We start from the raw sequence: 10,787 nt of genomic DNA on the forward strand, positions 1-10,787 counted from the left end.
CTTTCATTAGTCTGATAACCGTGGGGAAGAAGCTCTTCTTAGAGTGATAGAATTTTACAGCATGGAAACAGACCTTTAAGGCCAACTCATCCGCAATGACCAGACATCCCAATCTGTCCTAGTCCCATTTGCCAGCATTTGGCCCATATACCTCTAAGCCCTTCCTTTTCATATACCCATCCAGATGCCTTTTAAATGTTGTAATTGTACCAGCCTCCACCACTTCCTCTGGCAGCTCATTCCGTACACGCACCACCCTCTGCGTGAACATGTTAATCCTCAGGTCTTTTTTAAATCCTTCCCCTCTCACCTTACACCTATGCCCTCTAGTTTTGGACTCTCCCACCGTAGGAAAAGAGACCTTGGCTGTTCACTCTATCCATGCCCCTCTTGATTTTAAAAGCCTCTATAAGGTCACCACTCAGCTTCCAACGCTCCAGCGATAAAAGCCCCAGCCTATTAGGTCTTTCTCAATAACTCAAAACCTTCTGCTCCTGGCAACATCCTTGAAAATGTTTTCTGCGCCTCCTCAAGTACTTAAATCTGTCAGTAAGTGTTTTCAAAGTTTTGAATCTACTGCCCAACTGAAGAGAGTATGACCGAGATTGGAGGGGTCTTTGATAATGTTGGCTGCTTTTCCGAGGCAGTGGAAAGTATAGACAGAGTCAAATTTACTAGGTGTCCACTGATCACATGTACAAGAAAATTACCTGGCAGGAGATTTTGAAAATAGTTTCAAAGGATAGATGTAGCTGGTTATTTATCGAAAAATGAAGAAGAGGATAATGACTATTTTAAGCGTTCTCCTACAGAAATTTAGACCCAAAGGGCCGAATTTTGCTGAAAAGTGGCAAAGTGTCAATTTGCAGGAGTTTCATTGAGGGCTCCTCTCTGCGAGGTCTAGTGACTGGCCTCACACAGTTCCCCACTGCCCATCTCATTGTGTATGTACCGTGCGTCGCTCTCAAGGTATCCAGTGTTCACGAGCAGTGGAAGAACTCATCAATACCAGCACCTGCAGGGACTTTCACCATTGGTGCCATATTTAAAGCTCAGATGTACACCAGGTTAATCACTAGTAGCCACTTCACCGTGTACGCAGTGGGAGGGAAATGAAAAAAGGGTTTCTGAGAGCACACAGGTGACACTTTGTTGCAAATAAACTCTTGCATTCATATTGTTACTTTACATTATCACCTGTTTGATCAGCTGTCATAGTAAGTACAGGTAGAAAAATGAAACGATGCTGTCCTTTGCAACATATCATGTTAGAACCCTGACTAAATGAGTACTACTCTTTCCTTAATGCCCCTGGTGTAGCACAATATCCTGCCATTATTCAGCATGGGAGCATTACAGTCAGTCAATGATCACTGCACCCAATTCAGATCTATTGGAAGTACTTGTCAATTAAGTTCTATTTGGCCATGTTGCACCCAACGTGACACTCTAACACAGTGAAAGCGCTGTTCCTCTTGCCTGATTTCTTCATCTTCCTTCTTGGAAGACTGTTGCCGTTCATTCTGTTCTTCAGCATCCATCACATCCCTTCTTTACCTGCCTCGACTGTGCAGAGTACACCATGCACGCAGTATATGGTGCACTCTGTTTGGACAGTACTTTAAAACCTCCCAGACCGATGCAAGCCTTGGAACATCTTGTTTAGGAAGCTTATTGTCACCTTCATGAAGACCCTGGAGGAAGAATGGGCTGCATGGTTCTACATTTGTCCTCAGTGACGGGGTGGTGCAACAGAGGCAATTGTCACAGTTACAGCCCTTATCTCCCAGTAACCATTTTTACAAGGCAGCTGGCCCTTCAAACAAAGCACGAATCTAACAGTTATCACTGGTATCCTCATCATGACAGTTCCCAGTGTGCGTGGCGTAGACTTCAAAGGTCTGGTACCGGTGATTCAATGACATGTATGTTGATGAACTTTTCTCTGTTGATGAAATCAGCTACTTGGTGATATGTTGTTCTTAATGCGTCATGTGTCCACTGTATAGCACCATGTATTGAAAAGTCCTATGCAGGTTCCCAGTGGATCCTTGGAAGCAGCCAAATGCAAAAAAATGTTGCTCAGCTGTCACCTTGGAATTCACAGGCACATGCCATGTCACATTAATTCAGTAGGGGATTGTAGGTGTGTTAGGCTTAATAACACATTGTTCACTCCAAACCCACATTATCCAAGAAAGGTAGTAATGTTAGTATTGTTAGCAAAATACTAACAGTTCAAGGTGAGAGGAAATCATGTCCACATGCTTGTGTAGCTCGTTACTTGTTGGGCTGTCTTTGTGAATGTGTTCCCCTTGGTAACACTTTCAAGGTTACCTGTGATCAATCCTGCTTCATGGGATGGCGATGATAATATCTGGCCAGGATTTGCATCCCACATGGTTGATCACTACATGTTTTTCAAATGCAGGGCTCTATGACTATAGATGTCTTTGACCTGCATTGTGGTAGTTTCTGATTAATGCAAACAGCCTCAGGTGAATAAAAGCTCTTACTCTGCCCATTCCAGGTATGCAGCAGTATTTTTCATTTCCACTGTGCAGTCGGGAATTGGATGAGAAAACAACAGTAATGCTTGGCAGTGTGAGTTGCAGGATCAGTCTGCTAACCTGGCTGACCCACTCCGAACATCTGCATTCCTTTCTTCCTTGACCTCGTTAGATCTGAGTTTCTACACGTTCTCACACAACTCTCATGTAAATCTTCATCTCCCAATAATTTCCCACTGGTGACCACTGATGGTATCTTCTCCCTCGGTAACCCATGTCCTCCAAAACATTGTAGCATCCCTTCCTTATATGTTGAGCTGTCTCCATCACAATTGTTGACCCTCTGCATTCCAGCATACTGCACCTGAACCCTATTGCTGGGTTCCTCAATTTCCCTACAACACATCCACTCCTTCACTCATCGCTGCTAACAACCAGAACAATTTTCCTGGTTTTGTGCCTGCCCTAAAAGGCAAGGGAAGACAGGGCATTGTGAGCCAATGAGTTCTGAATGATGCAGCAAAGCACAACAAGACACAGTAGTGGTGCTGCGAGCATCCAGGTAGGGGAGAACTGCATGACAGCTTAGACACCAAGCAAAGAGAGATGCACCTTGCTGTGATGCATGAGATGGGTGTGTGACACTGTGAGCAAAAGAGCTGGGCAGCTCATTGCAATATAAGGCGTTGGGGTGCTCCAAAGTGCAGCATTGAAATGAATAATTAAATTCTAAATAAGTCGGAGATGTGCCATGATGATGTAATGAGGCTGTGTTCAATGCCAATCTCCATAGACAGGGTTGGGGAAATGCAAGTGATTGCTATCCACAGAGCGTACCCTGAGATCTACTGAACCAAGGCAGAACCCTGAAGAAGTAAGCAGCAAGCTGGAGTTGGCAAGTACCCATCTGACTGTCGTGTCTGAATTATCGCTGGCTACTTTCACCCTGTCATGTCACAGGACAGCAAACATAAATGAGGAGAGAATAGGGAGTGATGAAATATTAATGCATACTAAAGGATCTTTCACCACTAACTAGCAGGATTCTTGTCTCACTGTTCCAACCTGCATGCAAAATTGCACTTTTTTTCCCAAACATCCAGAGTCTCAATTTTCAGACCTCGCCATGTTTACCCAATTGAATTTTCAATGCACACGTCCTTCTGCGGCTGGGTGAACTCCACCCAGTATGTTTGAATTTAAAGGCTGTTGCCTCAAGTACAAGTGTCATAGTTAAAGCATTATTATACAGAAAATAAAATGCAACTTAACAGCAAAATGCCTGGTATTTGGCAATGCACCAGCAATCATCTGAAATATTCACACATCCCTGTACCCCAGTGGTCACCCCATTCCAACTCCACCACAACCTCATTAGATAAATGTACCTCATCAACATCCGCATCAAAAGTAGAGACCAATTCTGCTAGGAATTGGATCGCTTCTGGTGTCAATAGGGTTTGGAATTCTGCCTTCAAGGATGGAGGAGGTGGCTCAAGTTCCACTCCAGTTATTGTCTGCAACAGAACAACTGCGCTCAATTTAGTGTACGTTTTTCAAGCAAATTATGTATGGTCAAAAACAATCCTTCTTACAGAGCAAGTGTCTTGCTTCACAAGCATGTACTGTGCATTGTTTTTAAATTACAGGGGTATCATTAGAAATAACATTATTTAACAATAACTTTAAAACAACTCACAATCCAATAATTTTCATTTCTCGATAAAGTTACTCATGGTTTGACCTATGATTAATGAATCTGATCCTCCAACTGACGGAATAGTAAGTGGCTCAGTGGTTAGCACTGCTGCCTCACAGCGCCAGGGGCCTGGGTTTGAGTCCAGCCTCAGGTGACTGTCTGTGTGAAGTTTGTACATTCTCCCCGCATCTGTGTGGGTCCCCTCTGGGTGCTCTGGTTTCCTCCCACAGTCCAACAATGTGCAGGATAGGTAGATTGGCCATGCTAAATTGCCCAATGTCCAGTGATGTGTAGGAAAGTTCAATTTGACATGGGGAATGCAGGGTTATGAGAGGCGAGGGGGGGTGTAGGCCTGGGCGGGATTGCCTTCAGACTGTCAGTGTGGTCAAATGGCCTGCTTCCGCACTGTAGGGATTCTATTCTGAAACAAAATGACAAATCAGACAAAAATTCTAGTTTGGATCAGGACTAGTTTTAAATCTTATTGTAAAAACAATATTCTACTAGCAGTAATAGGACCCCACAGGTGATAGAGATCACTTTAGAATGTGGTAAATGCCAAAGAATCATTTTAGCACCTACAGTGGATCATATGGAAGTGTAAAGTCTGACATTTACCAGTGCGAGACTTCAATTGCACAAGGTACAAAGAGATCCATAACCATCAGAAACAGCAGCCTACCAAATAGATAACTTCTGTTTGTTTGGTTAACGACTACAACGCTGCCATTCTTTAAACCTTGTGGCTTAACTCATTTGAATTGGTGAAAATAAAGCGCTTTTTGTACTCACAGTAATTTGTTGCAGTGTTGCTGCCATGATCAGTTTTCTTGTGGGAACGAGGTGAATATTGCTGATTCAGAGTTTACATTTACTTTCTGTGTTTAATCTGATATATTTCACAAACTGAGTCCAATGACCTTCAATCTCTGATGGTATCATCTGACCTCAATTTGTTTCCAGCCATTGACAATTCAACTAAAAACAAAATGGAAAAAATTGCTGTGAATTTACCAGATATTCACATTATTCATATATTGCTTTGTATCATCATTTTGGATGAAATTATTATATTTGCTGATCGATTTCAATCACCATGAATTGGAAACAATGTTCTTTGATATCTAATTTTAGAAAAAAATGTTGATTTACTGCTGTTTTCTTTTTTTTCTTCTAAAGGCAGTCGAGATTCAGGCTTATTGGTGCTAATACGTCCACTTAACATTGGACTAGATTTTTCTAAAGTGGGGCAGGGACTGGAATGTTTTTTCACCAAAAGCTCAAAGTTCCTTTGCAACATAACTAGTAAACAGAAAAGATCATGACAAGAGTAATGAAATATCTTTTCTGTTCTATGATTTTTTCATGAGAGGTCAGCACTATTTATCCCTTGGTGGGAATAGGGTGCTGAGCCATTTCTTGAGTGGCTGCAGTCAATGTGATATTATCACACCCACAGTGTTCCTAGGAAGAGAGTTATAGGATGTTGACCCAGTGAAAGTGATGGAATGATAACAGAACTCTGGAACCTGTATGAATGGAGTAACCAACGTTATATCTTCTTAACCAATGGGGGCAGACATTGAACAAGAACGGTGGGAAATGAAGGAGGAGAGAGAATTAGATTTGGTGAATTCAAGTCAAATTATCCCAGGAAAAAAAACACCAAACAGGAGGGATGAAAAACTGAATTAAGTGAAAGAGGAACAGAGACAGAAGAGAGAAAAAACCATTACAACACACAGCCGCAACCGGCACCTACCAGAAGCAACAAAATCCAGACCATATAAATTCAAACCGGCACAGGACAACAGGACAACAGCACTGAGGATGTCACCTAGTAAGGGAACGAAATGTCTGCTATCAAGCCTCCCAACTCGGCGAACACACCAATGTCTACAACAAAAACAAAGTTGTTGCAAAAGTTCTGCAGGTCTGGCAGCATCTGTGGAGGAGAAAACAGAGTTAACATTTCAGGTCCGGTGATCCTTCCTCAGAACTGATGGTGGCTGGGAAAACGTCAGTTTATATGCAGAAAGTAGGGAGGTGGATGGGATAAGGAGTAAATGATAGGATAGAGCCCAAAGAGAGAGAAAGACAGTTGGACAGACAAAGGAGATGCTAACGATCAGGCTGGGAGGGTGAATAGTTGTTAAGGGGACTGTTAGTGACTAACAACAGTGGGTGTGTAGTGGAAGGCTGTGTGATAACAAGGCCTGGTGTGTGGGGGTGGGGGGGCTGGGACATGGGAGAGTTTAGGCCCTAAAATTTTTCAACTCAATATTGACTCCGGAGGGCTGTAGGGTCCCCAAGCAGAAAATGAGGTGTTGTTCCTCCAGCTTGCGTTGGGCTTCACTGGAACACTGCAGCAAGCCGGAGGCAGAGATGTTGGCCAGGGAGCAGGGTGGTGCGTTGAAGTGGCAGGCAACAGGTAGTTCAGGGTCTTTTTTGTGAGCAGAACGTAGATGTTCTGTGAAGCAGTCATCAAGTCTACGCTTTGTTTCCCCAATGTAGAGGAGACCACATTGTGAGCAGCGAATGCAGTAGACTAGATTCTTGGAAGTGCAGGTGAAGTGTTGCTTCACCTGGAAGGAATGTTTGTGCCCTTGGATACTGGGGAGGGAGGTAAATGGGCAGGTGTTGCACCTTCGCCACTTACAGGGGGAGGTGCTGTAGGGCTGTGGGGAGGTGTTGGGGGTGAAGGAAGTGTGGACCAGGGTGTCCCGGAGGGAACAGTCCCTGTGGAAGGCAGACAAGGAATGGGAGAAGAATTTGTGTCTGGTGGTGGCAGAAATGGCGTCTGATGATCTTCTGCATGTGGATGCTGGTGGGATGGTAGGTGAGGATAAGGGGAACCGTATCACTCTTGTGGGAGGGAATGGAAGGGGTGAGGGCAGAAGTGCAGGAGATGGGTTGGACCTGGTTGAGAGCCCTGTCGACAATGGAGCTGGGGAATCCTCGGTTGAGGAAGAATGTGGACATTTCGGAAGCTCCCTTGTTGAAGTTGGCCTTATCTGAACATATACGACGGAGATGGATATGCAACGTCTACAACCTCTGTAAGGTCACCCCTCACCTTCAGGGAAAATAGTCCCAGCCTATTCTGCCTCTCCCCAACTCTCCAATCCTGGCAAATTCCTTGAAAGTCTTTTCTGAGTCTTTTAAAGTTTCACAACATCTTCCGATAGCAGGGACACCAGAACTGCACACAGTATTCCAAAAGTGGTCTAACCAATATCCTGTACAGCTGCAACATGACCTTCCAACTCCTACACTTAATGCATTGACAAATAAAGGCAAACATACAAAATGCCTTCTTCACTATTCTATCTACCCGAGACTCCACTTTCAATGAACTTGCACTTCAAGGTCACCAAGTTAAGAAAAAGTATGTTGTTATTTCTAGCTCCAACCTTTTGTGGTGAACACTTGCAATGAATGTGCAGACCCAACAACTCAACAGAGAAGCTATGTGTCTAAATCATATAATGAAACAGAAATTAACTGGCTCATTCTGGAAATTTGCAATTTACAATGACTCTCCTATTCCTCTGCATTACTTTGATGATTGTGTCTGATTAACGCTATGTCTCACTCTGACTTCCATAAAAGTAATGGACCCACTTTGTAGCATCTTGGGGAATCCAGGTATGAAATAAGGGACAATATGAATATAAGTCCTTTGCCCCTAATAGAGCTCCAACACATCATCCAAATGGTTCTACTTCCTGAGTTTCAACATTGAGATGTAGATCCTGCCATCTTATTGTTGTCACTGAATCTGACCAGCAACAAGTTGGCAGACTTAGCTGGTAATATTATAAGTTGGGAATTGGGTGAGAGCACTTTTACAGAGAAGGCAAAGTGGGAGGCAACAGAAAGAAGACTTGACCTAGGTATAGTTGGATGAGTTGTTGTAGCAAGGCTACAGGGCACGAGTGAGCTTGGCACAGAACAGCCAGGAGTGACATATCTTGACAACACATTTCATGGCATGTGTAGCTATAACCAGCAGCCACAAAACAGCATAGAGATAGAACGGAGGGAGTAGTTAGGGAAAGAAAAACTAATTAACCTGTTATACACAGGAAAAGAATAGAGGTAAAAGAATAAGATGTTCTGTTAAAAGGAACATTCAAGCAAAAATAATAACTTGTACATACTGCAGCACTCACCGTGGGAAATAGGTTCGAGAAAATATAGGCACAATCATATCACAGGAAGATATAGTTATAAATGCAGTAATTGCTACAAACTTGATTAGAATGATCAATAAATGTATGAAGTTATATTTTTACATGCACAAGTGGCAATATCGGAAGGAAGATGCGAGGAGAGAATTTGCATATGCAAGAAAGGACAATTAGACACTCAGGGTTTTTTTAAAATCAAAGAATTAATACATACCACTGAAAAGGACACTGTTAAAAGAATCAGTAGATAATTGAAGAGGCTAAAACAATGTTAAACAAAAACGATCGTATAGGATTATGAAGATGGTAAAAGAAAGGTAGATAGGATAGACTAAAGGAAGAAGTTAAGAGAATTAGAAAAACAAAGCAGAAGCAACACAGTGGCAAATTGAGTTCAATATAGGCAAATGCATGTTACCCAGTTCGGATCCAAGAAATATAAGTTCTACTTTAACCTTCTAAATATTAGGAATTGTCAAGGAACAAATGTACTGATGAGCCCAAGTAGACAACTCATTTAAACCAGTCCAACCAGGAACGTTCCTCATCACAATGGGAATTTCAGCACTCTACCTCGCACCCCCACCCCCGCATCCGCATGACAACAGCATCACTACAACAGCCTCGGTACCCAATATCACAAACTGTCAATTTCCAGACGCCATCCTACAACTCATCTGCTTCATGCTCGGTCTGCACCTTCGACAACCAGTTCTTCATCCAGACTCATGGAGCAGCCGTAGGGACCAGATTTGCTCCCCAGTATGCTAATATTTTCATACACAGGTTCGAACAAGACTCCTTTACAATGCCAATGCTATACACCAGACATACTAATGTCCTGGTCCGGCCTACATGTGACTCCAGACCCACAGCAATGTGCTTGACCCATAACTGCCCTCTGGACAATTTGGGATGGGCAATAAATGTTGGCCTACCCAGTGATGCCCTCATCCCCTGAATGAATAAAGGAGAAAAGGTGTCAATGTGGACTTCACCAGCTTCAAAATCTCCCCTTCCCCCACCGCATCCCAAAACCAGCCCAGTTTGTCCCCTCCCCCCACTGCACCACACAACCAGCCCAGCTCTTCCCCTCCACCCACGGCATCCCAAAACCAGTCCAGCCTGTCTCTGCTTCCCTAACCTGTTCTTCCTCTCACCATCTCTTCTTCCCACCCCAAGCCGCACCTCCATCTCCTACCTTCTAACCTCATCCCACCTCCTTGACCTGTCTGTCTTCCCTGGACTGACCTATCCCCTCCCTACCTCCCCACCTATACTCTCCTCTCCACCTATCTTCTTTTCTCTCCATCTTCGGTCCGCCTCCCCCTCTCTCCCTATTTATTCCAGAACCCTCACCCCATCCCCCTCTCTGATGAAGGGTCTAGGCCCGAAGCGTCAGCTTTTGTGCTCCTGAGATGCTGCTGGGCCTGCTGTGTTCATCCAGCCTCACATTTTATTCTCAAAGGTACATTGACGACATTTTCTTCCTTTGGGCCCATGGCAAGGAATCACTGAAACAACTAAGCAGCGATATCAACAAGTTTCATTCCACCATCAGACTCCCCATGGGCTACTCTTTAGAATCAGTCTCATTCTTGGACACACATCTCCATCAGGGACAGACACCTCTGTATCTCACTCCACCGCTTGCCAGCGGATAACCTCATGATGCTGCACTTCTCTAGTTTCCATCCTAAACATATTAAAACAGCCATTCCCTTTGGAGAAGCCCTACGCATACACAGGATCTATGTGGATGACGAGGAATGTGACAGATGCCTGAAGGCGTTGAAAGGTGCCCTCATAGGAATAGGATACGATGCTCAACTCATCGATCGCCAGTTCTGCCACAGCGAAAAACTGGAATGACTTCCTCAGGAGACAGGATTGGGATACATACGATAGGGAACCCTTTGTCGTCCAGTACTTCCCAGAAGTGGAGAAACTATGCCTTGTTCTTTGCAGCCTTCAACACATTATCGATGACAATAAGAACCTCGCCAAGATCTTCCCCCCACCTCCAATTCTCACCGTCAAACAACCAGCAAACCTTAAACAGACCACTATTCACAGCAAACTACCAAGCCTTCAGGACAACATTGACCACAACACTATACAACCTTGTCATGGGAAGACATGTAAGATCATCAGCATGGACACTACCATCACATGTAGAAACACCACTCACCACGTGCACGGCAGAGACTCGTGTGACGGCGCCAAAGTTGTCTATCTTATATGCTGCAGGCAAGGATGCCCCAAGACATGGTATATTGGCAAAACCACGCAGACGCTATGACAACGGATGAATGGACACCGTGCAACAATCGCCATAGAGGAATGTTCCCGCTCAGTGGGGAAGCACTTCAGCCTCAGATCTTT

The 10,787-nt window shown here is 44.0% G+C and overlaps 1 protein-coding gene across 2 annotated transcripts in view; it reads right to left on the minus strand.

The window, feature by feature from the left end:
* ugl (ureidoglycolate lyase) overlaps positions 1-5,081 on the minus strand; it is a 46,366-nt gene extending 41,285 nt beyond the window's left edge. The window contains exons 1-2 of one of the 2 annotated variants that reach the window (XM_048531343.1): positions 5,002-5,081; positions 3,899-4,027 (exon numbers count right to left, since the gene is read on the minus strand). In XM_048531343.1, the coding sequence (XP_048387300.1) occupies positions 3,899-4,027; positions 5,002-5,028 (156 nt within the window). In that variant the 5' untranslated portion in view covers positions 5,029-5,081. The remainder of the gene's footprint in view (positions 1-3,898; positions 4,028-5,001) is intronic. The other variant, XM_059640356.1, reaches the window with a different exon arrangement.
* Positions 5,082-10,787: the final 5,706 nt, after the last annotated feature.

Source organism: Stegostoma tigrinum, chromosome 1 (genome assembly GCF_030684315.1).
Source record: "Stegostoma tigrinum isolate sSteTig4 chromosome 1, sSteTig4.hap1, whole genome shotgun sequence".
Taxonomy (NCBI): Eukaryota; Metazoa; Chordata; class Chondrichthyes; order Orectolobiformes; family Stegostomatidae; genus Stegostoma; species Stegostoma tigrinum.